The sequence below is a fragment of the Saccopteryx leptura genome, chromosome 3 (genome assembly GCF_036850995.1).
Source record: "Saccopteryx leptura isolate mSacLep1 chromosome 3, mSacLep1_pri_phased_curated, whole genome shotgun sequence".
NCBI lineage: Eukaryota > Metazoa > Chordata > Mammalia > Chiroptera > Emballonuridae > Saccopteryx > Saccopteryx leptura.
Window position 1 is genome coordinate 63,667,384 of NC_089505.1, and position 27,992 is coordinate 63,695,375.

The 27,992-nt window shown below is 49.1% G+C and overlaps 2 protein-coding genes across 2 annotated transcripts in view; both read right to left on the reverse strand.

Annotated features, from left to right (window-relative positions):
- LOC136399017 (optic atrophy 3 protein-like) overlaps positions 1 to 5,158 on the reverse strand; it is a 58,581-nt gene extending 53,423 nt beyond the window's left edge. The window contains exon 1 of the mRNA XM_066373758.1: positions 5,024 to 5,158. The gene's annotated coding sequence lies outside the window, so the exon portion shown is untranslated. The remainder of the gene's footprint in view (positions 1 to 5,023) is intronic.
- An 18,154-nt stretch (positions 5,159 to 23,312) lies between these two features.
- Positions 23,313 to 27,992, reverse strand: part of LOC136399025 (optic atrophy 3 protein) — a 41,762-nt gene continuing 37,082 nt past the window's right edge. Inside the window, exon 2 of the mRNA XM_066373775.1 lies at positions 23,313 to 26,563. Coding sequence (XP_066229872.1) covers positions 26,151 to 26,563 — 413 coding nt within the window. The 3' untranslated portion in view covers positions 23,313 to 26,150. The remainder of the gene's footprint in view (positions 26,564 to 27,992) is intronic.

The window sequence follows — 27,992 nt, forward strand, 5'->3', positions numbered from 1 at the left end:
CAGGAGAGCTGGCCACTCTGTGGCAGCATGGCCCTGGACCCCGAGGACCCCAAGTGGAGCTGCTGCAGAGACTTCTACCCCTTCCACCACCCCACGCAGAGATGCTGCCAGACCGCAGGGATATTCATCAACCCCAAGGACTGCAAAAAGTCAGAGGCTGAAGACTGCAGGACATATGCCCAGGGGTCGCTAGGTAGGTCTGGCCTCACCAGCAGCTTCTGCTCTGGTCCTCCTGTGCTCGGGGAGCCACCGAGACCATTTATTCTCCTCTCCTCCTCCCTGGGAGCTCAGGCCTCCATGGAGGGGCCTGTCTGCTACCGGACAGGAGGTCTCTGCCACTAACTTAGCTGTGTCCCAGCTTCCCACTGTGGGACTGTGGACAAGTGTCCTGCCCTCTCTGGGCCCAGTGCATCTGTCACCAGGTGAGGGGTGAGGAGTATGCACAAGACGTTCTCATTTAAAGAGGGAGGCTAGGGCTTTTGTGGTCCCTTCTCACACCCCCAGTGACATGGGGGGGGGAGTGTTCTCTCCCTTTGAAAGTGATCAGGGAAGCCCTCCCTATTCTGCCCTCTTCTAAGCCCCTCCCCCTCATAGACCCCAATTCCTGTGTGTGATGGGAAGTCCCCTGGGTGTCCCACAAGAACATATGAGGAGAGAGGTAGGGGCAAGGAAGAGACTCATCTCCTGGTTGTAAGTCATGACCAGGTAGACATCACACGAGGGTCACCATACAGCAATGGCACCTGCTGCCCCCTTTATATATCTGCCAAGGGGTCTTCTAAGGTCAGGGCGTGCAAAGATGTCCTCCAGGGGACCAGGATGATATGGAAGGGCACACATTATGATCTGACTTTGATGAAAAGTAAATTGTACTACTAGCAGGTTAGCAATGTGGGCCTTTCTTGTTTCTTCTTTTCCTATTGGCTGCTTACATCTTAAATGAGCAGGTGTTATAGAAGCAGAAAAGAATAAGAGCGATTTCCTTGTGGAGAAGCAGAACCTCCACTGTCCAAACGCGAAATGTCTCTGGGAGCGGGCTCCGCCCGCCCACTGTGTGGGAGGAGACCCAGGGGTCCCGCACTAACTCGCAGTCACAGACAGTATGCCATCTTTCAGGGCAGACCAACAGTTCATGGTCTAGGGGGCTGTGGGCAAAGGCAACGGAGGCAGAAACATTGGAGCCAAGCGATGCTCTGAGTGTGACTCTCCACGCCCAAGACCTCAGCTCTGGAACTGCAAGATCGCTGGAGGCAGCGGGGTGACTCAGCGCAAACGTGATGGGCGAAATTCTGCTAAGGACCCGACGGCTTAGGTGAGCGGTTGGTGTTGGGAGTTCTGCTGTCATGCTCTCTTGGACAGTTGGGGGACACCAGGGCTGCAACACTTCTCTCAGCCCCCAGACCTACTCTCCATTCTTACCCCTTCCTGTGCTCCATGGAGGCTGAGCGCCGGGAGGAGCCTAACTGACAGCGGTGCGCAACATTCTTCCCCGCAGCGCCCTGGAAAGAGTTGCAGCTTGTTTCCTGCTCCTCTCCCCTGCTCCCACCTGCACATCTGGGACCTGCCCCTGGTACCCTTCTGAGCACCTGAAGGTGGTATTGGCCCTATGTATGGCCAGGGGCCGCCGCCTGCATTCACATGCAGGTTCCCATTACATTCCCGCAGATGGTAAAGAAACTGGAGCCAAAAACTGGTGGGCTATTCCTTTATTCTAGCCTCGCACCCGGCTGGCGAGTAAAACACACACAGAAGGGAAACACTTCCCTTTCCATTCAGGGCTCCCAAAGCCATGGACACATCCGGGTTTTTCTAGAATCACAGGCCCCCACCAGTCTTAGTTACCTATGGTTCCCCATCTGCACACCTTCTCCCTTCCCTCTCTGCACAAACTGGCTTCTCCTTCAGCACCCTGCCATCTTGGCTTCTTTCTCTTCTTCTTTCTTCTTCTTAAAACTTTGGCAGGAAACCCCTTCTCCAGCACACATCAGCATAACAAAGCCCCTTCCCAAGCAGGAAGGTAATTAGTAGTTTCACAGATCACATATCTATCTGGGCAGCCATTTTTAACAATAAAAGTGAGCAAACTTAAAAAATCATATTTTACAAACTCATCTGCCCAACACCCTACAGTGTACAGTCCCTAGAGGCCTCAGCGCCCTTCTCAGATCCCTTCACCCTACCCACACCTGCCCACACTGACATCCTGCATTGAAGTCTCTTCACTAGGCACAGCTAGCAAAGCAAACAAAACAAAAACCTCCCATAGCCCTTGAGTTCTGCACAAATCTGCCCTCCCTGCTCATCTACCCACTCCTGCTCTGCTCCCGCCACGCCCACCACTTCCTGTGGCCGCCAGGCCTTGGCACTCTCCCTCCCAGAACTGCTGCTTAAGCTGAAGCTTCTCTAAAGGGCAGTTTCTAAATGGAGCCTCACCTGGCCAGGGTGATGCCCTCTCTCTTAGACCCCTTATTGATCACTTCAAAGACGGATACAGAACACTTTATTGGATGATTCCTGCTTTGTGCATATGTGACCAGGAAACAGCTAAAAGGTAACAATGATCATCTCTGGATGTTGGGATTACAGATTATTTTTTCATTTCATTTTATGTTTTTCAGTGTGTAGGGCCAGTGGCTGCCGCTGTGGCCAGGCAGGTTCTCATTGGATTCAGGCAGATGGTAAAAGAACTGTGGAGCCAGAGGATCCTGGGCCATTCTGTTTATTAAAGTCTTGTAACTGCGGACAAGACAACAGGCAGGGAAGACTGCTTCCCTCTCACTCAGGGCTCCCAAAGCCCCGACTCATTCTCTGGTTTCTCCCAGGCTCACAGGCCCCCACCAGCCTCAGCACTGTCTTTCTCTCTCTGCACTCTCCAGCAAAACTAGCTTGGGGGGGAGGGGCTTCTCCAGCAAACAATAGCAAACAATCGCTGCTCCCAAGCTGGAAGGCAATCCGCAATTTGCAATCTGCCACCCTGAGGGCAAGCATCCTCAGCCTTCCATAGACTATACCCATAAGGCGCTGCTCCAGTACAAGCAAGTAAACCTAAACAAAACAAACACTTGTTTACCCAACACAGTGTTTGCTGAGTTTTCCAAAGTGAGCCTGCTATGTCTTCTTCTTCTTTTTTTTTTTTTTTTAACAGAGACAGAGAGAGAGTCAGAGAGAGGGATAGACAGGGACAGACAAACAGAAACAGAGAGATGAGAAGCATCAATCATTAGTTTTTCGTTGTGCATTGCAACACCTTAGTTGTTCATTGATTGCTTTCTCATATGTGCCTTGACCGCGGGTCTTCAGCAGATGGAGTAACCCCTTGCTCGAGCCAGAGACCTTGGGTCCAAGCTGGTGAGCTTTTGCTCAAACCAGATGAGCCCGCGATCAAGCAGGCAACCTCGGGGTCTCGAACCTGGGTCCTGGCATCCCAGTCCGATGCTCTATCCACTGCGCCACCGCCTGGTCAAGCCAGCCAGCTATGGCTTGAAATGTGCAGAAAACAGTGATTGGGAAGCAAAGAAATAAGCAGAATGGAATTCCTTTCTGTACCGACTTCTCTGACACCAGTCTGTTCTGTGCCTTCAGCTCTTGGTCCTGCAGGGCCATTGCCACACCCTCCTTTCCGTGGCCCAGGCCTTGGGTGATCTGATCACAATCCACTTTTTGTACGCTCTAAGATCAGGACTGGGAAAATAAATTTTTTTCTTTTGCACAAACCCTTCTCACATTCATCTCTGGGATTTGCACATGCTCTTCCTTCTGTACCTGGTCTCTCCTGGACTTTACTCCACATGCCTTTTCCCTTTGTTGATTTATTTATTTTTCCTCTCTCTCTCTTTCTTACTCTCTCTCTCAAAGAGAGATGAGAAGCATCAGCTTGTAGTTGTGGTACTTTGGTTGTTTATTGATTGCTTCTCATACGTGCCTTGATGGGTAGGAGCAGACTCAAGCCAAGCCAGTGATCCCTTGCTCAAGCTGGTGACCCTGCACTTTACACCCAATGAGCCTGTGTTCAAGCCAGTGACCTCGGGTTTTGAACCTGAGACAAGCTGGGACCACAGTGTCTCAGGTCAATGCTCTGTCTACTGCACCACCACCGGTCGGGCTCCCTTGGTCAATTTTAACCTGTATCCATTCACTGCAATAAACTGTAGCCATCTGTATACCAGCTTTTCTAAGTCCTGTGAGTCCTTCTAGCAAATTGTCAAGCCTGAGGGTGTTTTGGGGGACCCTCGACAAAAGGATACTCAAGGATTCAAAGATATAATTTATATAGACCTGAAACTAATATAATAATGTATGTCAAGTGTAACTGAAAAATAAAAATGATTTTAAAAGAAAAAAACCCCTGGCCCTGGCTAGTTTGCTTAGCGGTAGAGTATTGGCCCGGTGTGTGGAAGTCCCAGGTTTGATTCTCGACCAGGGCACACAGGAGAAGTGCCCATCTGCTTATCCACCCTTCCCCTCTCCTTCCTCTCTCTCTCTCTCTTCCCCTCCTGCAGCCAAAGCTCCATGGGAACAAAAGTTGGCTGGGAGGCTGAGGACGGCTCCACCGCCTCCACCTCAGGCGCTAGAATGGCTCCGGCCACAACGGAGCAATGCCCCAGATGGGCAGAGCATCGCCCCCTGGTGGGCATGCTGGGGAGGGAATCCCAGTCAGGCGCATGTGGGTGTCTGACTGCCTCCTTGCTTCTAACTTCAGAAAAATACAAAAAAAAAGGAAAGAAAAAAACTTAAAGATATAACATAAAACCCTTCACACAGTGCCTAGAACCCAAGCAATGTGAAATGGAAGAGATTAATTTCTTCTGTGCCTCAGTTTCCTCCTCTGCAAAATAGGATCATAATCACCCTGCATGCTTCGGGTGGGGTGCTTTTAACTTGGGACAAAGAAGCTCTTCCCAAACAAGGCAGGAAAAGGAAGAGCCATAAAGGAAAAGATGGGGAAATCTGGTTAATTAAAATGGAAAAAGGACAGAAGGCACCACAAGCGAGCACTAAGGATTAGTAAGCAGGTGTTACTCACAGGAATCCAAGTGTCCAATAAACAGCCGAGAAGCTGCTGTGCCCACTAGGGAGCATCAGGGAAGCACAGCTGCTCCCCCTGGGCCATTCTTCTCACCCCAAGGCTCCAAAGAGCAGCTTGCTCAAAAGCATCCCCATCTCAGACAAAAAGGTGGTACGCAGATTCTGCAAAGACCACCTACAGATCACGGAAAGAGAGACAGATCGGCTCAAATAAAGTGAATGTGGTACATTAAATGCTGGTCCCCAAATAAGTCCACATTCCAATCCCCAAACCGGTGACTCTTACTTTACCTAGCAAAAGGACTTGGCAGACACAATGAAGTTCAGGATTTTTTTTTAAAAAATTGATTTTACAGAAAGAGGAGAGAGAGGCAGGGGTGGAGCGAGGAAGTATCAACTCATAGTACTTCATTTTAGTTGTTCATTGATTGCTTCCCATATGTGCCTCGACCAGGCAAAGCCCAGGATTTTGAACCAGGGACCTCAGTATTCCAGGTCAAAGCTTTATCCACTGCACCACCACAGGCCAGGTTCAAGTTAAAGATTTTGGAAGGGGAGGTCATCCTGCATTATCCAGGAGGGCCTTAAATGTAACCCAAAGTGTCTTCATTACAGGGAGAGAGAGGGAATTTGATCACTGCAGTAGGTTCCCACTACTTCGGGTGGCGCCTGAAGAAGAAATGTCCGCCCCAGACTCCTGGAACTCAAGATGAAACCATCCTGTATCATCCAGGTGGGGCCTAAATTCAGTAACAACTGTCTTTTTTTTTTTTTTACAGATACAGAGAGAAGGACAGATAGGGACAGACAGGAACGGAGAGAGATGAGAAGCATCAATTATCAGTTTTTCGTTGTGACACCTTAGTTGTTCATTGATTGCTTTCTCATATGTGCCTTGACCGCGGGCCTTCAGCAGACTGAGTAACCCCTTGCTCAAGCTGGCAACCTTGGGGTCTCAAACCTGGGTCCTCTACATCCCAGTTCCATGCTCTATCCACTGCGCCTTAAAAGAGGCCGAAGAGTAGACACAGACACACAGAGGAGAAGGCTGTGTGGAGGCAGAGGCAGAGGCAGCCACAAGCCCAGAAGCTGGAGGGGGCAGAAAGGATCCTCCCTCAGAGCCTTGGGAGGGAGGCCAACCCCGCCCACACCCTGATATCAGTTCGGTAATTCTGACTTCAGTTTTCTGGCCTCTGGAACTGTAAGTGAATAAATGTTTATTGTTTTAAGCCACCAAGTTTGGGGAAGTGTGTTACAGCAACCAAAGGAAATTAATATAATGAACAAAAGACTCCAACAGCCTCACCAGGTGGTGGCGCAGTGGATAAAACGTTGGACTGGGACACAGAGGACCCAGGTTCGAGGCCCCAAGATTGTCAGCTTGAGCGCAGGCTCTTCTGGTTCACTAGCTTGAGCCCGAAGGTCGCTAGCTTGAGCAAAGGGTCACTTGCTCTGCTGGAACCCCCTGGTCAAGGCACATATGAGAAAGCAATCAATGAACAACTAAGGTGCCGCAATGAAGAATTGATGCTTCTCATCTCTCTCCCTTCCTGTCTGTCCATCCCTATCTGTCCCTCTCTCTGTCTCTGTCACAAAAAAAGACTCCAACAGATACAATTATTATCAACAGACACAATTATTATTTTTGCAAAGGAGATAATAAGAATAGCCAATAAACACATGTACAGATGCTCAACATCATTATTCATCAGAGACAAATTAAAATCACCACAAGATACCACTACCTACTTACCAGAATGGTTAAAATTCAAAAGAAAAGAGAAAAAAAAAACCAAAGGCTGTTAATATGTAGCATTCCCAGGGACATGGAGCTACAGGAACTTTCATGCATAGGATGGGAGGGAGGGAAGGAGCAGGAGGAGAATGTCATATGACACAGTCACTTTACAAAACACTAGCAGCACCTGACGAGGCGGTGGCACAGTGGATAGAGTGTCGGACTGGGATACGGAGGACCCAGGTTCAAGACCCCGAGGTTGCCAGCTTGGGCGCGGGCTCATCTGGTTTGAGCAAAAGCTCACCAGCTTGGACCCAAGGTCGCTGGCTCCAGCAAGGGGTTACTTGGTCTGCTGAAAGCCCATGGTCAAGGCACATATGAGAAAGCAATCAATGAACAACTAAGGTGTTGCAACACGCAATGAAAAACTAGTGATTGATGCTTCTCATCTCTCTCTGTCCCTGTCTATCCCTCTCTCTGACTCACTCTCTGTCTCTGTAAAAAATAAATTTAAAAAAAAAATTAAAAGGATGGGAAAGGCTTAGTCTTAAAACTAAACCTTAGGCTATAAGGACTTTGCCAGCCTGACTCCCATACTACATGTCCTCCTTTTTGATATTGGAAGATTAATCTAAATGTCCGTATTCGAGCGATGCAGAGTCGATCCATTGTGTGTGATGTGACATATTTGTATCTAAATGAGTACTTTTTCCTTACAATTATTATTAAAAATTAATAGACATGTAAGCATAATTACAATATAAAATATTACAAATGTTTTATTATGCATTTATCATATTATAGTGTATTATTGTTGCAATGAATAAAATGTTTCTTTTATTTACGATATTGTTTTCTTCAATTTATTTTTGTCCTCCTTTTTATTGTAAAAAAGTTGGTCACCTTAATATACTCTTTGGTAAGAATTCACTGAGCCAAAGACTGCAGTTTACACACTTCACTGTATGTTTTATTCTAACTTTAAAAAAAAAAACAGAAGAAAGGGGAAATATCCAATAAGAAAAATGGCTCATGGTTAAAAATAGCTTTGACAATCTGGAAAGACTAAATGATTGATAAAGTGTGAGCTAGTAGCCTGACCAGTGGTGGTGCAGCGCATAGAGCCTTGACCTGGAATGCTGAGGTTGTCAGTTCAAAATGCTGAGGTCACCAGCTTGAGCGTGGGCTCGTCAGCTTGAGCACTAGATCACTGGCTCGAGTGCATGATTATCGACATGATGCTAAGGTCACTGGCTTGAGCAAGGGGTCACTGGCTCGTCTTGAGTGCCCTGGTCAAGGCACATGTGGCACATGTGAGAAGCAATCAATGAACAACTAAAGTGAAGCAACCATGACTTGAAGCTTCTCACTCTCCTCCCTTTCCTCTGCTGTCTCTTTCTTCTGTTTTGTGTGTGTCTCTCTCTCTGAAAAAAAATGTGGCCCTGGCTGATGGCTCAGTGGTTAAAGCATCAGTCTGGCCTATAGACATCCCATTCGATTTCTGGTCAGGGCACACATGAGAAGCAACCATCTGCTTCTCCACCCCTCCATCTCCGCCTTCTCTCTCTCTTCCCCTCTCGCAGCCAGTGGCTCGATTGGTTGGAGCATTGGCCCTGAGCACTGAGGATGGCTCCATTGATTTGAGCATCGGACCCAGACAGGGTTGCCGGGTGAATCCCAGTCGGGGCACATGCAGGATTCTGTTTCTCTATCTACTCTCCTCTCACTTAAAAAACAAACAAACAAAAAAAAACACAAAATAAAACTGTGAGCCAGAACTAGTACTAGGAAAGGCATGATTACTCTTTCTATCAGGACACATATTACTTAAATGTGCTAGCAGCAAAATACCCGTGTCTAGCCCTGGCCAGGTAGCTCTGTTGGTTTGAGCCTTGTCCTGATATGCCAAGGTTACAGGTTCCATCCTGGGTCAGGGCACAAATAAGAATCAATCAATGGATGAATAAATAAGTGGAACAACAAGTTGATGTTTCTTGTTCTCTCTCATAAAACAAAGATAAAAATTTTTTAATACCCATGTCCAGAGTTGAGAAGTTATTTTTTGTCCCAGATAATATAGCAGAAAGCCACTAGAAGTGTCTGGAAAATCCAGGCCCTCCACACCCCAGCAAAGTGGAGGCTATTTCGTTAACAGAGGTCAGAGCTGCACAGGCTGAGCCCCAGAAGGGCTGGGGTATATCAGACTCCCGTGGCTGCTGTAACAGACGGCCATGAACGTGATGGCTTAAAATAATGGACCTGTGTTCTCCCACAGTTCTGGAGGCAGAAGTCCCAAACCAACATTCCTGGGCTGAAATCCAGGTGTGGGCCAGGCCTTGCTTCTTCCAAAAGCTCCAGGTGAGAATTTGCTCTTTGCCTCTCCCAGCCCCCCGTGACGCTGCCGTGCTTGGCCGCCTCTGCCTCCGTCTTCACAGTACCCCGTCCTGGGTGTGCAGTCTCCCTCTCACAGTCTCTCTTTAAGCACAGACTGATCGCAGTTAGGACCCGTTGCATAATCCAGAAATAGCTCTTCGTCTCAAGATTTTTAACTTAACCACATCTGCAAAAATTTTATCGCATGAGGTCACAGTCACAGGTTCCAGGAGGCCACCATTGGAACGACCCGGAGGCCACCGGCTGGCTGGGGTTTGGCCAGGCGTCTGTGACTCACGGGTTCACTGACTCACAGTTGCAGTGGGGTCTGTGAGTGACAGAGGGAGGCACCTCTTTGGATGTGGGCCCTCTGGCCCTGTCAAGTCTTTGGGAGCCTGCAGCCCTGGCCCGAACTTCATGAGAGACCCCAAGGCAGAACCACTCAGAACCAGCCACCTAAGTCCTCCTAGCTTTCTCCTGATCCTCAGCAACTGTGTGAGATAACAAACATTTATTGTTGTTGTTTTTTTTTGTATTTTTCTGAAGTTGGAAACGGGGAGGCAGTCAGACAGACTCCTGCATGCGCCCAACCGGGATCCACCCAGCACGCCCACCAGGGGGCGATGCTCTGCCCATCTTGGGGCATCGCTCTGCCGCAATCAGAGCCATTCCAGCGCCTGAGGCAGAAGCCACAGAGCCATCCTCAGCACCTGGGCCAACCTTGCTCCAATGGAGCCTTGACTGCGGGAGGGGAAGAGAGAGAGAGGAAGGAGAGAGGGAGGGGTGGAGAAGCAGATGGGCGCTTCTCCTGTGTGCCCTGGCCGGGAATCGAACCCGGGACTCCTGCATGCCAGGCCGACGCTCTACCACTGAGCCAGCTGGCCAGGGCTATTGTTGTTTTAAGGAGGGAAATTTTGGAGTAATCTGAGCAGTATCTAATATTTGTGTCAAGAGGGGAGGGCACAGGGCTGGTGTGGGGCCCCTGAGGGACCTCATCCTTACCTGAAATCTTCTCATTTTTCTTTTCTCCCCTTTTTTAATGAATTTATTGGGGTGACACTGGTTAACAAAATCATACAGGTTTTAAGTGCACAATTCTACAACACATCATCTGCACACTGTATTGTGTTTACCCCCCTCCAGTCAAGTCTCCGCCCATCTCACTTTTGTCTAGAACCCTGCATTTCTGTGCTTTTACACAATTGGAACTCAATTGAGGAAAGTTGCAGAGGGCAGGGCCTACCACTCTCCTGCCGGGTGCATGGCTAGCTGAGCACCACTCCTGCGTGACTGCCCGCCTCAATGAGAGCAAACACAGGGCGGCGTGACCTCAGGCCACAGGTCCCGAGGAGGTGCTCACGCCCGAGTGGGACATGGCAATTCTGGGGGTGCAGGGGTCTGGAAGATCAGTTCTGACCTTAGCACACACGCCCCCACCTCTAACCTCTAAATTGGCAGGTTCTCCACACGTGGCCCCTCTTCCAGAACGTTTTCAAGGTAACACATGACACTCACCTGCCAGACGGAGAAAGTGATGCTGGCTCTCGGTCCTGTGAGTCAGGGGTTTTTTGTTTGTTTGTTTTGTTTAGATTCTATTTATTTATTTATTTATTTTAGAGAAATGAGAAAGAGAGGAGAGAAAGACAAAGGGGGGGGGCAGAAAGCATCAATTAGTTGTTGCTTCTTACACGTGCCTTGCCCGGGCAACCTCAGCTCTCCAGGTCAATGCTCTACAAACTGCGCCACCACACGTCAGGCTCTGCATCAGATTTTTAAATTTTATTTATTTATTTATTTATTTATTTATTTATTTTTTATTTTTTACAGAGACAGAGAGTGAGTCAGAGAGAAGGACAGACAGGGACAGACAGACAGAAACTGAGAGAGATGAGAAGCATCAATCATTAGTTTTTCATTACACGTTGCAACACCTTGGTTGTTCATTGATTGCTTTCTCATATGTGCCTTGACCGCGGGCCTTCAGCAGACCGAGTAAACCCTTGCTGGAGCCAGCGACCTTGGGTTCAAGCTGGTGGGCTTTTCTTCAAACCAGATGAGCCCGCACTCAAGCTGGCGACCTCGGGGCCTCGAACCTGGGTCCTCTGCATCCCAGTCCGACGCTCTATCCACTGCGCCACCGCCTGGTCAGGCTGCATCAGATTTTTAACACAGGGCAACAAGCATAGCCCATACCTAGAGGCTTGGAGGGGGCACATGGGCCTGTGAGGAAGAGTGCTGACCTCCCAGCCTGGTGCTAAACGTAGATGGATATTATTATTATTATTATTTTATTCCATGGGACTTAGACATTCTGGGAGAAAAAGGACACCTACGACAAAAGATACACGTTCTTCTACAAATCAATCTTGCAATAAAAAGACAGTAACTTTTTTTTTTTTTTGTATTTTTCTGAAGTTGGAAACAGGGAGGCAGTCAGATAGACTCCCGCATGTGCCCGACTGGGATCCACCCTGCATGCCCACCAGGGGGCGATGCTCTGCCCCTCTGGGGTGTCGCTCTGTTGCAACCAGAGCCATTCTAGCGCCTGAGGCAGAGGCCACAGAGCCATCCTCAGCGCCCGGGCCAACTTTGCTCCCATGGAGCCTCGGCTGCGGGAGGGGAAGAGAGAGACAGAGAGGAAGGAGAGGGGGAGGGGTGGAGAAGCAGATGGGCACTTCTCTTGTGTGCCCTGGCCGGGAATTGAACCCAGGACTCCTGCACACCAGGCTGACGCTCTACCAATGAGCCAACTGGCCAGGGCCAAAAGTAACTTTTTTTTTTAATTTATTCATTTTTAGAGAGGAAAGAGAGAGAGAGAGAGACAGAGAGAGAGAAGGAGGGAGGAGCTGGAAGCATCAACTCCCATATGTACGTTGACCAGGCAAGCCCAGGGTTTCGAACCAGTGACCTCAGCATTTCCAGGTCGATGCTTTATCCACTGCGCCACCACAGGTCAGGCCAGTAACTTTTTTTTCAAGACAGTTGAGAAGCTGTTTCAGAAATTCATTTCAATAATAGTGAGTAGATATATAAACTGTGGTACATCCATTCAATGGGGTATTATTATTCAGCAATAAATAAAGAAATAAGCTCTTGCCTAACGGGTGGTTGCACAGTGGATAGAGCGTCAACCTGGGACACTGAAGACCCAGATTCAAAACCCCCAAGGTCACCAGGTTGAGCACAGGGTCATCAGCTTGAGTGTGGGATCATTGACATAATCCCATGGTCACTGGCTTGAGCCTCCCCTGCCCCCTTGTCATATGTGCTAGTCAAGGCACATATGACAAGCAATCAATGAGTAACTAAAGTAATGCAACTACAAGTTGATGTTTCTCATCTCCCTTCCTGTCTCTCTCTCTCGCTCTCTTCCCCCTGCCCCACCAAAATGAGCTCCTAAAATTCCAAAGGAATTTTAAATGCATATTGCTAAGAGAAAAAAGCCAATCTGAAAAGGCTGCATGCTGTATGATTCCAACTATATGACATTTTGGAAAAGACAAACCTATGAAGACAGTGAAAAGATCTGTGGTTGCCAGGGATTAGGCAGGGGGTTGACTAGGTGGGGCACAGAGGATTTTAGGACAGTGGGACCACTCCATAGGATGTTATAACGGTGGATACATGTCACTATACACTTGTCCAAACCCATAGAATGTACAACACCAAGAGGTAACAGTAATGTAAATTATCTATCAATATATATCATGTATTAATGATGATGCATCAATATTGATTCTTCAACTGTAACAAATACATCACACTAATACCAGATGTTAATAACAGAGATGACTGTATGTGTGTGTGTAGGGAGGATGGGACATATGAAAGTTCTTTCCACTCAAGTTTTATGTAAACCTAAAAAACTGCTCAAAATAGTGTTAGTTTTTAAAAATGCATATCAAGGAGCAAAGGTACAAGAAAAACTCAGATAATTTTTTTATGTTTATTTTATTGATTTCAGAGAGAGAAGTGAGAGAGTGACAGACAGAGACAGGAACATCGATCTGCTCCCATATGTGCCCAGACCAGGATCGAATTGGCAACCTCTGCGCTTCAGGCCAATGCTCTTACCAAGTTATCCAGCCAGGGTTAACTCAGATACTTTTGAAATGAGAATAACACTGCCAGAAAACGACTAGAATTATTTTCCAAATCTTTTTTTTTGTTTTGTTTTTTTTGTGAGAGGAGAGGAGGGAGTGAGGCAGACTCCTGCAGGCGCCCTGACGGGGATCCACCCAACAACCCCATCTGGGGCCAATGCTTCAGTACGGAGCTATTTCCTTAGTGTCTGAGGCCAATGCCCAGACCAACCGAGCTATCCTCAGCAACTGGGGCCAACACTCAAACCCATCAAGCCACTGGCTGTGAGAGGGGAAGAAGGAGAAAAGGGGGAGATGGTGAGGGGGAGAAGCAGATGGGTGCCTCTCCTGTGTGCCCTGACTGGGATTGAACCCGGGACGTACACATACCGGGCCGACACTCTACCACTGAGCTACTGGGTCAAGGCCTCAAACTCTTGTCATTCAAAACCAGTAGTGGGATTCAGCCAGTTCACAACAGTTGGGCAGAACCGATACCTAATTTTTTGTTGAGTTCGGCGAACCAATTGTTAAAAGGCACTTCTAATCAGGGTTCTTTCTTTCTAAGGTGGGCGCCTGGACAGCTGCCCAATGTGGAAATCACAAATTTACACTCTTTACTCTTTTTTTTTTTTTTTACAGGGACAGAGAGAGAGAGAGTCAGAGAGAGGGATAGTTAGGGATAGACAGACAGGAACGGAGAAAGATGAGGAGCATCAATCATCAATTTCTCGTTGTGACACCTTAGTTGTTCATTGATTGCTTTCTCATATATGCCTTGACCACAGGCTTTCAGCAGACCGAGTAACCCCTTGGTCGAGCCAGCGACCTTGGGTCCAAGCTGGTGAGCTTTTTGCTCAACCCAGATGAGCCCATGCTCAAGCTGGCGACCTCGAGGTCTTGAACCTGAGTCCTCCGCATCCCAGTCCGACGCTCTATCCACTGCACCATTGCCTGGTCAGGTGCTCTTTACTCTTTTCTCATTTTTCCGAAGCTGGAAACGGGGAGACAGACAGACTCCCGCATGCACCCGGCCGGGATCCACCCGGCATGCCCACCAGGAGGCAACGCTGTGCCCCTCTGGGGGGTCGCTCTGTTGCAACCAGAGCCATTCTAGCGCCTGAGGCAGAGGCCACAGAGCCATCCTCAGCGCCTGGGCCATCTTTGCTCCAATGGAGCCTCAGCTGCGGGAGGGGAAGAGAGAGACAGAGAGGAAGGAGAGGGGGAGGGGTGGAGAAGCAGATGGGCGCTTCTCCTGTGTGCCCTGGCCGGGAATTGAACCCAGGACTCCTGCACGCCAGGCTGATGCTCTACCACTGAGCCAAACGGACAGGGCCTCTTTACTCTTTTCTAACATTCATCTGCTCAACAGTGTTCTAAGCACCCATAGAAATGTTCATTCCATCCATAGGTAAAGGACTGGGATCCTACTCCTATAGTGAAAAGATGGTTAAGGATAGGTTCACACCGCCAATGATGTTCAGATAAAAGCAAAGAAAATTGCCAGTGAGGACACCAATCAAGAAACAATATGGAAAGTAACAGCTTTATTGTTTTTTTGTCAGGTATTATTTACCATATTTTCCCATGTATAATATGCTCTCATGTATAAGATGCATATTAATTTGGGGGCCCAAATTTTGAAAAAATATGTATTGCATAAAGTCACTGAACTCAAGTTTTATTCATCATAAAATTCATACAACTCCTCATCATTGTCAAAACTCCCATCCATTAGCTTGTCCTCATCTGTGTCTGATGACGAATCACTGTCTTCATATATTCATTGCCTCGTCCTCAGTTCCATCGGCATTTGAAATGCCACACTTCTTTTTTTTATTTTTTTATTTTTCTGAAGTTGGAAACGGGGAGGCAGTCAGACAGACTCCCACATGCGCCTGACCAAAATCCACCTAACATGCCCACCAGGGGGCGGTGCTCTGCCCATCTTGGGGCATCGCTCTGCCGCAATCAGAGCCATTCCAGTGCCTGAGGCAGAGGCCACAGAGCCATCCTCAGCGCCCGGGCCAACCTTGCTTCAATGGAGCCTTGGCTGCAGGAGGGGAAGAGAGAGACAGAGAGGAAGGAGAGGGGGAGGGGGTGGAGAAGCAGATGGGCGCTTCTCCTGTGTGCCCTGGCCAGGAATCAAACCCAGGACTCCTGCACGCCAGGCCGATGCTCTACCACTGAGCCAACCGGCCAGGGCTTGAAATGCCACACTTCTAAAATGACTTGACAAGAATCTCAATCTTTTTTTTTTTTTTTTTTTTTTTTTTTTACAGAGACAGAGAGAGTCAGAGAGAGGCATAGATAGGGACAGACAGACAGGAATGGAGAGAGATGAGAAGCATCAATCATTAGTTTTTTCCTTGCAACACCTTAGTTGTTCATTGATTGCTTTATTATATGTGCCTTGACTGTGGGGCTACAGCAGACTGAGTGACCCCTTGCTCAAGCCAGCGACCTTGGGTCCAAGCTGGTGAGCTTTGCTCAAACCAGATGAGTTCGTGCTCAAGCTGGCTACCTCAGGGTCTCGAACCTGAGTCCTCCGCATCCCAGTCCGATGCTCTGTCCACTGCACCACCACCTGGTCAGGTAACACTCTCAATCTTGCTATTATCCCAGGATCTTTTCACCCAGGTACAGACTTCTCTTATAGTTAGTTTCTTCACTCTTCCTGCTGGTGTCAAATTGTCCCCAGAAGACTTCATCCTCACTTTTAACTTGAATTCAGCACTGTACAAAAATCTTTTTTTTTAACTTTATTTATTTATTCATTTTAGAGAGGAGAGAGAGAGAGAGAAAGAGAGAGAGAGAGAGAGAGAGAGAGAGAGAGAGAAAGGAGGAGCAGAAAGCATCAACTCCCATATGTGCCTTGACCAGGCAAGCCCAGGGTTTTGAACCAGCGACTTCAGCGTTCCAGGTCGAAGCTTTATCCACTGCACCACCACAGGTCAGGTTTTTGTTTTGTTTTGTTTTGTTTTTTTCTGAAGCTGGAAACGGGGAGGCAGTCAGACAGACTCCCGCATGCACCCGACCGGGATCCACCCGGCACGCCCACCAGGGGGCGATGCTCTGCCCATCCGGGCGTCGCTCTGTTGCAACCAGAGCCACTCTAGCGCCTGGGGCAGAGGCATGGAGCCATCCCCAGCACCTGGGCCATCTTTTGCTCCAATGGAGCCTCGGCTTCGGGAGGGGAAGAGAGAGACAGAGAGGAAGGAGAGGGGAAGGGGTGGAGAAGCAGATGGGCGCCTCTCCTGTGTGCCCCAGCCGGGAATCGAACCTGGGACACTTTCGCATGCCAGGCCGACGCTCTACCACTGAGCCATCCGGCCAGGACCCCAAAAACCTTTTCTGAACCATTTCTGGCCAGAACATGGCAAAACGTAACCTACCGTAATATACTGGAAACAAGTGTGAAACAATGAGTGAAAAGACAAGTGCAGAAAAGCAGGAAATAGAATTTTAAAAAGTCTACAACCACTCTATAAGACATACCCAGTTTTTAGACTCCAAATTTTTCGGGAAAGGGTGCATCTTATACATGGGGAAATATGGTAATATTTTTTCATTAAATTATTTTTTTTATTCAGCGAGAGGAGGGGAGGCAGAGAGACAGACTCCTACATGTGCCCCAACCAGGATCCACCAGCAAGCCCACTAGGGGGCAATGCTCTGCCCATCTGGGGCGTTCCTCCATTGCTCAGCAACCAAGCTCTTCTTAGTGCCTGAGGCAGAGGCCATGGAGTCATCCTCTGTGCCTGGGGCCAATTCACTCCAATAGATCCATGGCTACATGAGGGAAAGAGAGAGAGAGAGAGAGAGAGAGAGAGAAGCGAGTGGGGGAGGGATGGGGAAGCCGATGGGCACTTTTCCTGTGTGCTCTGACTGGGAATCAAACCGGGGACAACCACACACTGGGCCGAAGTTCTACCACTGAGCCAACCGGCCAGGGCCATTAATATTTTAAAACTCTTCCTTGTAACATAATCTAGTTTTGTGTACCTCTTTTATTGTTCTTATTTAAGTATTAAATGCATGAAATAATAAACCACCTTTCAGTATATTGTTTTTTTAATACTTAAAATGGTCATTAGGGCAAAGAACCAGTTGTTAAGTTATTTGAATCTCACCACTGTTCAAACCACAATGGTCTTGGCACAGGATAGACAACAGAACAGGATTAAGAAAGAAGCATATCAAAGGAACATAGAGGGTGCAGCTGTCCAGCCTTGGGTGAGGAGGAGGGAGAGATGGACTGTCCCATGTGTGGGACAAACATTTGGAAACTGATGAACAAAGATACTGGCCTTAGTCTTGTCAAGAAACAAAAACACAATGTGTAATCTCAGTGAATGACTTAAACACAAAGACAACGTGAATGAAAATATTAGAAGAGAGCAGAGTTAAAGAGATAAATCCTTGAGGTAGGGGAGCCCTTCTCAAATCAAGACAGAAAAAGCAAATGCCTGAAAGACAGACTAATAGATTCGGTGAATTCAAAATTAAAAGCTTCAGTGGGACAAACACACCAGAAACAAATGTTAAAGGGACAGATAGTGAAACAGGCATTTCTCTAAAGTAATACAAATGCCCAGTAAACAGCTAAAAGACACCCAACCTACAGGTAAGCAGCACAGTCACGAGGATGTGAAGTACAGCACAGAGAGTATATATAGTCGATAGTTTTGTAATAACTATGTATGGAGTCAGGTGGGTGATAGGGTAATAGGGAGATCACTACATATATTATATAAATGTCTAACCACTATGTTGTACACCTGAAATGAATATAAAATAATATGGAATGTCAAAAAATTAAAAAAAATTGAGTGTCAACTGTAATTGAAAATATAAAAATATAGAAATCCCATTGTGCACTTCTTTTTTTTTTAATTTTTATATTTTTACAGAGACAGAGAGAGAGTCAGAGAGAGAGAGAGATAGGGACAGACAGGAACAGAGATAGACAAGAAGCATCAATCATCAGTTTTTCATTACAACACCTTAGTTGTTCATTGATTGCTCCCCCACAAGGTGCCTTGAGAGCGGACCTTCAGCAGACTGAGTGACCCCTTGCTCCAGCCAGAGACCGTGGGTCCAAGCCTGCAAGTTTTTTTTGCTCAAACCAGATGAGCCCGCGCTCAAGCTGGCGACCTCAGGGTCTCGAACCTGGGTCCTCAGCATCCCAGTCCAACGCTCTATCCACTGCGCCACCGCCTGGTCAGGCGAAACGGTTAAAGTTTTCTAAACAGTGCAGTAGAGAAAAAATAAATATCAAGGTGCAGGGGATGTGGCCTCCAAGTGAAACGGGTATTTTGGTAGTGATAAAGCCCGCAGTGTCCCGCACGTCCACATCGGCCCTTATCTGGTAATGGCGCCTCTGGGAGCCTGGCCTGGGCCCTGCCACTCCACGGCCAACAAAACCCTAAGATCAGGGGCCCAGGTCCAGGCCCACCACCGCTTTGCCCCCTTCCTCCAGGACGTCCCAGACGGACCCCAGGAGCACCCGCTGATGGGCGAGGGGTGGAGGAAATAAAGCAGCATGTTAATTACACAGCAGGAGGAGGAGTCAGTGACGTCACGTTAGGAAAGCTGGGGCCGTCCCTACAGCCCCAGCGGGCTACACTTCAGAGCAGTAGCAACATCCTGCCAGCGGGCACCCGAATCTGAGGCGACCTGGGCGGGGGGACGGGCAGTGGCTACCGGCAGCTCCTCATACCTGGTTCTGCGGCCCCCTCACCACCTGAGATCACGCCAACATTGCCCTCCTAGGTGCACGGAACAGAAAACTGGAAGCCACCACTGACTCCCCACATCCTATCGCTCAGCAAATCCTGTCTCTCCGCCTCTGAGATACTAAGATGCCCGGAATTCCACTTCTCCCTACCTCCACTGTCCCGGCCTGGCCTGGTCCAGCCACCATCACCTCCCGCCGGGACAGCCACAGCCACCTCTCCACTGGCCTGGAGGCTTTTGCCCGGCAGTCTGCTCCCCACGTGACTGTCACAGGGATCCTGTTAAAAATGTCAGCTCACGTCTGTCCTCTGCTCAGAGCTCTCCTGTGGCTACTGCCTCACCCAGTCTTCACCATGGCCCAGGCAGCCCATTTTACGTACATGTGAACATGCTTTTATGAAATAGAATAAGAGAATGGAAAGTAACAGTGTGCGTTGCACATGGTAAAGTCAAGCATTGTTAAGCAAAACTTTTGTTCTAATGAGATAACATATAATGTATGATATTAAAATATAATCCATGTTATATAATACATACAATAGATTTTATGTTTATAATACATATTGTGTATACATCTACAAATGTATCTGTGGTTTTTCTTTATGAAATAGAATACAATAAAATAGGAAATAGACTGCTCATATTAAGGAAATTATTTAGTGAAACTTCTATTCCAATGATATACATATACACACACAACATATAATGTACAATATAATGTTACATATTACATAAAACATATTTTTATATTCCATTGTATACTGGGTCACATAACGCACTAATTATGCAATGTTTATAATACATATTTAGGGTGAATTGTGAATTATGTAAATATGTGTGTGGTGAATTACGGAAACTATACCGTTCACAAACATTAGGGGATATTTTATAGCTTCATATTCTTTTTGAAATATCCCCTAACTCTTGTGAGCAGTATATATGCCGCAGATTGAGATGGAGACAGATCTGTGGGCAGTAGGGTTACTGCGGAGCCACAGGGAACAGCTGCTGGGGTGGGGAGTGAGGGAAGCAGGGCTGGACAGGGAGAAGCTGAAGTGAAGGCAGTCCCAGCAGTCCCTCTGATGGGGCGGCTGCGGCTCGTAGGACCCTCCAGTTGTGCCAACTGAGGCAAGGGGGCTGGCCTTTGCTCTCCTGACCCCCTCCCCCAACCCTCTCCCCTTATTTACTCTATTCCAGGGGCCAGAAAAGTCCTTATTTATTTATTTTTTAAGAGAGAGACAGCTAGGGACAAACAGGAAGGGAGAGAGATGAGAAGCATCAATTCTTTGTTGCAGTTCCTTAGTTGTTCATTGATTGCTTTCTCTTATGTGCCTTGACTAAGGGCTCCAGCTGAGCAAGTGACCCCTTGCTCAAGCCAGCGACCTTGGGCTCAAGCCAGTGACCTTGGGCTTCAAGCCAGTGACCTTTGGGCTCAAGCCAGCAACCATGGGGTCATGTCTATGATCCCACACTCAAGCCAGCAATCCAGCGCTCAAGCTGGTAAGCCTGTGCTCAAGCCAGCGACCTCCAGGTTTCAAACCTGGGTCCTCAGTGTCCCAGGCCAACACTCTATGCACTGTGCCACTGCCTGGTCAGCCTTGCTTTTTTTCTTTTCTCTTATCTGTTTCTTTCTTCTTTCCCTTCCTCCCTCTCTCCCTCCCTCCCTGTCACACTCCCTCCCTTTCTTCCTTCTTTCCTTTGTTATTTTAAATTTATTGATTTTAGAGAGAAAGGGACAGGAACATCAATCTGTTCCTGTATGTGCCCTGATTGGGGATCAAACTGGAAACCTCTGTACTTCAGGATAATGCTCCAACCAACTGAGCCATCCAGTGAGGGTGGGGGTCAGTAAACTCTTTATGAAAAGGGTTAGATAGTAAACATTTTCATCTTTAAAGGCCATATGATATCGATAGCAAATATAGGCAGTCCTCAGGTTATGAACAAGATAGGCTTTGTGGGTTTGAGAATGTTTAAGTGTTTATATACACAGAAAGGTAAGAATAAATACTATATTAAGACAAACATCTAAGTTGCATTTAATAGGTAAATGTACCTGCTCCAATTTACATGCAAACCTACAGAACCTATCTTGTTTGTAACCTGGGGACTTCCTGTACTCAACTCTGCCACTGGCTGTGGACACTGGGTTTGGCCTCAGGGCCTCAGTCCATTAACCTCTGCTCTATTCTGGTAAAAGAAACTTTTGCTATTCCAGAAATAGGCCATTTCACATCGGCTTTGAGGGTGTGTGTGCATACTAATAGCCCTTTGTCACTCCTAGACTGCTGCCTTCAGGGCTCATTTCCCCCCTTTTTTTTAAAAGAAAAATTAAGTGAAACACAAGGAGGCAGAGACAGACTCCCACATGCACCCCAATTGGGATCTACCCAGCAAGCTCTTACCAGCCCCTACCAGGCGATGCTCTGCCCAGCTGGGCTGCAGTTCCGTTGCTCAGCAACCAAGCTATTTTAGTGCCTGAGGTGGAGGCCATGGAGCCATCCTCAATGCCTGGGACCAAGGAGTGGGGAGGGGTAGAGAAACAGATGGCCACTTCTCCTATGTGCTCTGACCGGGAATCAAACCTGGGAATCAAACCCAGGACTTTCACATGCCAGGCCAATGCTCTACTGCAGAGCCAGCCTGCCAGGGCCCTTCAGGGCTCATTTCAAACATTGCTTCCTCTTTGACTCCCAATCTAAATCAGCTATCCTCATTACTCCTGAACTCTGACACAGGGTTAGTTCTTTTTATTTTTTTAATTGATTTTAGAGAGAGAAAGGAAGGGGGAGAAAGAGAGAGAGAGAAATAGACATCAATCCATTGTTTTGTTTTGTTTTTTGAAGCTGGAAACGGGGAGAGACAGTCAGACAGACTCCTGCATGCGCCCGACCGAGATCCACCCGGCACGCCCACCAGGGGTGATGCTCTACCCACCAGGGGGCGATGCTCTGCCCATCCGGGCGTCGCTCTGTTGCGACCAGAGCCACTCTAGCGCCTGGGGCAGAGGCCAAGGAGCCATCCCCAGTGCCCGGGCCATCTTTGCTCCAATGGAGCCTTGGCTGTGGGAGGGGAAGAGAGAGACAGAGAGGAAGGAGAGGGGGAGGGGTGGAGAAGCAGATGGACACTTCTCCTGTGTGCCCTGGCCAGGAATCGAACCTGGGACTTCTGCACGCCAGGCCGATGCTCTACCACTGAGCCAACCGGCCAGGGCCGACATCAATCCATTGTTCCATCCATCCATGCACCCACTCGTTGACCTCTATATGTGCCTTGACAGGGGCTTGAACCTGCAAACTTGGCATATCCGGACAATGCTCTAACTGAGCTACCTGGCCAGGGCTTAGTTCTTCACTTCTTTACTGTCCTGCTCCTGCACCAGATGTTAGCTCCAAAGTGGCAGAGACTTTGTCTTGTTCCCTGCTGATTCTCAAGTTTCTAACATGGGGCCTGGGGCGCAGTAGGTGGTCCGTAAACATTGTGTAACTTGTGGGTAGATGATGTCCACTCAATTCTCTTTTGGGCATGCTTCGCCTCTCCCTGTGCTTGGGGCTGGAGCACCCAGCCTAGCCTCTCAGCATCTCAGTGGCTCATACAGGGATGGCCACGTGGGCCAACGGATGAGGCAGGGGCTTTATGAAGTCCATTTTCTCCTGGGGTGGCTCTCTCCAGGCAAGGGCATGCCCGACAGGGAAACCAACATAGGGGACAACAGGGACTGCCAGATGGGAGAGGCAGAGCCCTTGGGCGTGACTTGAGGCTTCTGAGTCAGTGTGCACTTTTTCTTTTTTCTTTTTCTTTTTTTTTAAAATTTTTTTAATTTATTCATTTTAGAGAGGAGAGGGAGAGACAGAGAGAGAGAGAAAGGAGAGACAGAGAGAGAGAAGGGGGGGAGGAGCTGGAAGCATCAACTCCCATATGTGCCTTGACCAGGCAAGCCCAGGGCTTCAAACCCGCGACCTCAGCATTTCCAGGTCAATGCTTTATCCACTGCACCACCACAGGTCAGGCCAGTGTGCACTTTTTCCTGCCTGAAGCCCTGAGTACCTTAGGGGGAGAGGAGTCTGGATTCAGTCTGGCACCTCACTCCCAGATAACCAGAGGCTGGACAGGTAACACAGGGAAAAATGTGTGTGCATCTGTCTCCCCACTGGGTTATAAGTCCTGTGAAGAAGGGCTGAAGCTGTCTAGTCACCACTGGGATGACCACATGGCACAGAACAGGGCAGGGCATAGAGTGGTGGGCACCTAGGTGACAGTTTTTTAAATGAAAGAAAAAAAACAAAGGACATTTTTGTTAAAGTTAACAGGGATTTTTCACATACAAAAATAAATGCAGCAACTTGAAGACAACCAACTTGAATTACAAATTTATTCTAACCCTCTCCCCAAGTCACAAAGGCATACAAAATTTTTGCTAGGAGGAAATCAGAGTGATGAACTGTCCATCCTCTGGCCTCGTGCATTTTGCGAGGGGGTTCTTTCCACTTCCACACACCCTGACCCCACCCCCAACAGGGGTGCAGCTGCTACATCCCACTGGCCTGGCCGAAGTCGGGACACACAGGGGCTCAGTTTGCAATCTCACAGATGTGAGCTCAGTGCAATGTCAGAGTCAGGCTGGCGCAGAGGTGAGGAGCTGGGGCTCTGGCTCACACTGCCTGTCTCCATGTCCCACCTCCGTCTCTTCTCTGCTTGTGTGACGTTGTGCAGGTGATTTTCCCTCTCTGTGCCTCAGTTTCTTAGAACAGTGCAGTGCCTGGCACCTATTCAGAGCTCAGTAAATTCCATTTGACTATTGTTTATTAATTAACACAATGGAGGTGAGGGGGGTTGTAGTCATCGCCCCCGGAATCCAGCAACGTGTGCTCCAGAGATTTAACAGTGCCAGACAGAATGCCCCCTCATGGGATAACCATAGCAACCAGGCACCGAGCCCGCTCACCTGGCTCCTCCATCACCCTTTCATGCAGTGGTACTTCTTGCCTTCTTCCTCTCATCATTTTACCCATTTCTGCCATTCCTACCTTAAGAACACCCTCACCTGGAATCCACTTCCCCCATCTACACCAGCTTCTTCTCTTCTTCTACAAATAATGAAGATGTTTCAGAACCCCAGTTTCCTGGTTTTCTCTCAGGTTTTGTGTCCAGATCATTTTTAACCCCTTGGAGAAATGAGAGAAAACCTGCCTCTCCCATTTCTAGGAAAAGGGCCCCGGTGAAATGAATCTAGCCCCATTCACCAAATGCTAATGTCCCGGTGTGGTGCGGGGCTGCTCTGACAGAGCAGGGAGGCCACCACTCCCCACACTGCCTCTGGGGTCTCTGCAGAGTCCCCGCGCTCCCCCAGTAATCTACCCCAGTAATCCACATCCCTCCTCTTTACCCCACACCTGTACCCCAAACACCCAGCAGGATGAGCTGGACCCATCTCCCTCTCGTGCCCAACTCCAGTCCTTCGCTGGTTTCATGGCCTTGGGCAGGTCCCTTTGCTTCCCCTGAGCCTCAGTTTCCCCATCTGGGAGGGTTCACAGGATGACTCTCTACTCACTCACCCCCATCAGACCACTCTCTGATTCTCCTAAATTCTGAGCTTTGTACCCATTTTGGAGATCCATATAATGGTTCTCAGACACATCCTTAAGCTGATTTCCTCATCCCAGGGCTCTTCTAACGAGGAAACATCTACAGTCTGAAAAACAGAGCACAGACTGGTGGGGCCCACACCCCTCCCTGCTTCTGTGGTGAGTCCTAGGACAGAGACCAAGTATTAAAGGGTGGTTCCCGGACCGTTCCTGTCATGCGAGTGGGAAGGCCAAATGTCCCACAGGGTTGGCAGGAGTCTCAGCATAGTCTTGGGGTGGGGAGGTGTTGAATGATGCCCCCCCCCCCAAAGACATCTATATGCTTACCCAAGAAACCTATGAATGTGAACTTATTTGGAAAAAGGGTCTTACCTAGATTTAGGGTGACCCTAAATCCAATGACCAGGTGTCTTTATAAGAGAAAGAAGAGAAGGTCACGCGAAGATCCTCCTCTAGAGTTTTTGGAGGCAGTGCGGCCCTGCTGACACCCGCTTTTGGATCTGTGGCCTTGAGAACTGTGAGAATATATTTTTGTTGTTTTAAGCCACCAAATTAGTGGTATTTTGTTATGGCAGCCCCAGGAAACTACTAAATAAGGTAAAACTAGGGGCCCTGACCAGTGAGATGGAGGTGGCACTTGAGGCTAGAGGCAGGAGGTACCACTGCATGGAAAGGGACTGCTGGACCAGTCCAGAGCCCCAGGGGAGGAGCAAGAGCACACGGATCAACAAATTTGAATGAAACCTGGGGGGTGTGATCATGTCTGAGAGAGGCCACTGAGAAAGTGAGAAAGGGAGAAAAGGAGTCAGAAAAGGCCCAGGGACTCTGGAGCCAGGGAAAGAGGAAGCTGAGGCTGAAAGACAGGTTGGATTGGCCCGAGGTAAAATCAATTTCTCCACGTAAGGGGGGTGGGGGGTGGGAGGGCACTGCCTGAGACCAGCACAGCCATTCCCATAGGCTGTGCGGCAGACTGAAGGGTAGGGGGTTTCCAGTGGGATATTCCACTTGGGGACTCAGGAGAAGGTATCCCAGGTCAGGCTAAGGAAAGATATTCAGTGGATCAACTGCAAGCCAGCTTCCTTTTTTCCCCTCAAAGAGAGTGGTGACGCCCAGCTAGAGCCTGCTTCAGATGGAGGGGGACAGAAGTCCACCTAAAGACACTGCACTGCTTACAATGGTCTGTACCAACTGATGAAAGGAAGGAGGTGCCGGTGTAACGGATGAGTGTCCCAGGGAAAGGTAACACTGCTCAGGTAAATGGGGGTGGGGTTGACAGGCTGACTCAGCTCAAGTCCACGTTCCATTGTTTTCTGTCAGAAGAGTGATCACGCTGTCCCGCTGGCTGGGACCTTGAAGGTCTGTGTGGTTTGGGTTGGGAGAGGAGAGCCCAGCACTGTGGACTGTACCAATGAGCTCCAGGTTCGAGGGGGCTGTGTTGGGCCACTTCACAGTCCCAGTGGAAAGTACCACTAGTGAGTAGGGCGTGACCAAAATCCGAGTTCATCAAGATTCCAGTTTCCACTGGGCCAGCACAGGCAGGGGTAACGCGGGACGAAGGCCACATTAGGGCACACCTGGCCACATCCAAGTTCAGCCTTCGGCAGCTTCCTATTTCTCAGACACTGACGCTGATACCGCCTTGGGTAGGGACCGCGCATCCCCCTCCCGGGCGCAGAGCTGGGCGCGCACCTCCTGGATCTGCTTGCGCAGCTCCTCTAGGGCGCTCAGGGGCGGTGCCGCCTGCACCTGAGCCTGCAGCGCCTCCAGCGCCAGCGCCAGGCGGCCCACCTCGTCCTGCATCGCGTCCCAGGCAGCGCGCTGCTCCTCCTCCTTGTGGCGCTGTTGCGTCTGGTGGCGCCAGTACTCCAGCACCAGGCAGCCGCCGCCCACGATGAAGATGGTGGCCTCGCCCAGGAGTTCGGCGCCCAGCTCGGCGGCCGCCTCCTCGTTCAGCGGCTTGATGGCTGTGCCCCGGAAGCCCATGATGCGCATCTTGGTCCGCATCTCCACCCAGTGGTACACTGCAGGGGAAGAGAGGGGTCAGGCCGTGCTCTAGGAGGCCCCTGCCAGCCCCGCCCAATACGCTTCAGTGTCCAGGTGGGAGCGGTGGCGACACTGCAGACAGAATCCCCAGGGGGCGCTTTAAACAAGCCCCATACCGGCTAGATCTGGAAATGCGGAGTCACCCGGCCTGGGGTGATCCTGAGGGCTTTTTAAATTGCCCGAAAGATTCTGGCAAGCAGCCAAGAAAGAAAAACCCTGTCCCAGAGGGGCGGTCCTCGGACTGGGGGCTGTGCCCCTGGAGGGTCACAAGGGGCTTCCGGAGCACACACGAAGTACCCAGAAGGTGTAAACTGTAAAGGCTCAGTGGCTGCTTAGCTCCCTCAGGCCACTCCCTGGCCAGCCCCTGAACTCCTCAGCACTATCGACCCATTCACTACTGTTGGTCAAATAAGTTTGTAAATATGATATATGTTTGCTCGCTTGTGACTTATATTGGGTGTGGGGGACAGGCTATAAACAGGCCAGGTCGTTGTAGCCTAAGGTTTGGTTTTAGGACTAAGCTTTTCCCCACACCCTTGACTGATTGTATGATCTGGGTGGTGCACTCTCATGAGGAATCCAATTATGCCTTGGATAAGTGACTTTGTATCAGAGACTTCCTTGTTTGTATATTGGATTAAGGGATTTTGGTTTTCTACACTATAAAGTGGGACAGACCAGGAGCTGAGTCAGTCAGTTCCTGCTATCACGATTGCAGGGGCTTCCCTGATCCCTTGCCCTTCATGGGAAAAGCTAGTTTTCTGCTTTTCCCTTGTCTTCTTTTGTGGTTTGCCTGTCTTGGTGAGACACCAATAAATAGGATGGCCCACCATCCTCCGACTCCGCCGTTTCTCTACCATCTGCCCGAATCCCATGGGAACCTGCATGGGCCAGGCGGCTGCTTTGATAGTGACAGCCATGGCTCCTGGCCTTACAACTACCCAGGAGAGAAGACCACCCCTTTTCTTTTCCAAGCCTCCCAAAATACAGGGTTAGGGCTGCAGCAAAGAGGGACCTCCTGGAACCTCAAATGTGGGAACTGATGTTAGGTGATTGTGAACGCTGGGCAACTAATCCACTTTGCAGGGCTGGTGGCTCCTAAATTGTCCATTAGCCTCAAAGAGGAAGCTAACAGTTGTGAGCTCCTTACAGTAAGGTTTTGGAAACCCCTTGGAAGTAGCTCAAGAGTTGACTGGTGCTGCTGGAGCAGAAAGTACCCTGCCTAGCTGCTGCTTTGTGAAGGAAAATTCTCAGCACTTGAGTTTTAAAAACCAAGGCAGGGCCCTGGCCGGTTGGCTCAGCAGTAGAGTGTTGGCCTGGCGTGCGGAAGTCCCGGGTTCGATTCCCGGCCAGGGCACACAGGAGAAGTGCCCATCTGCTTCTCCACCCTTCTTCCTCTCTGTCTCT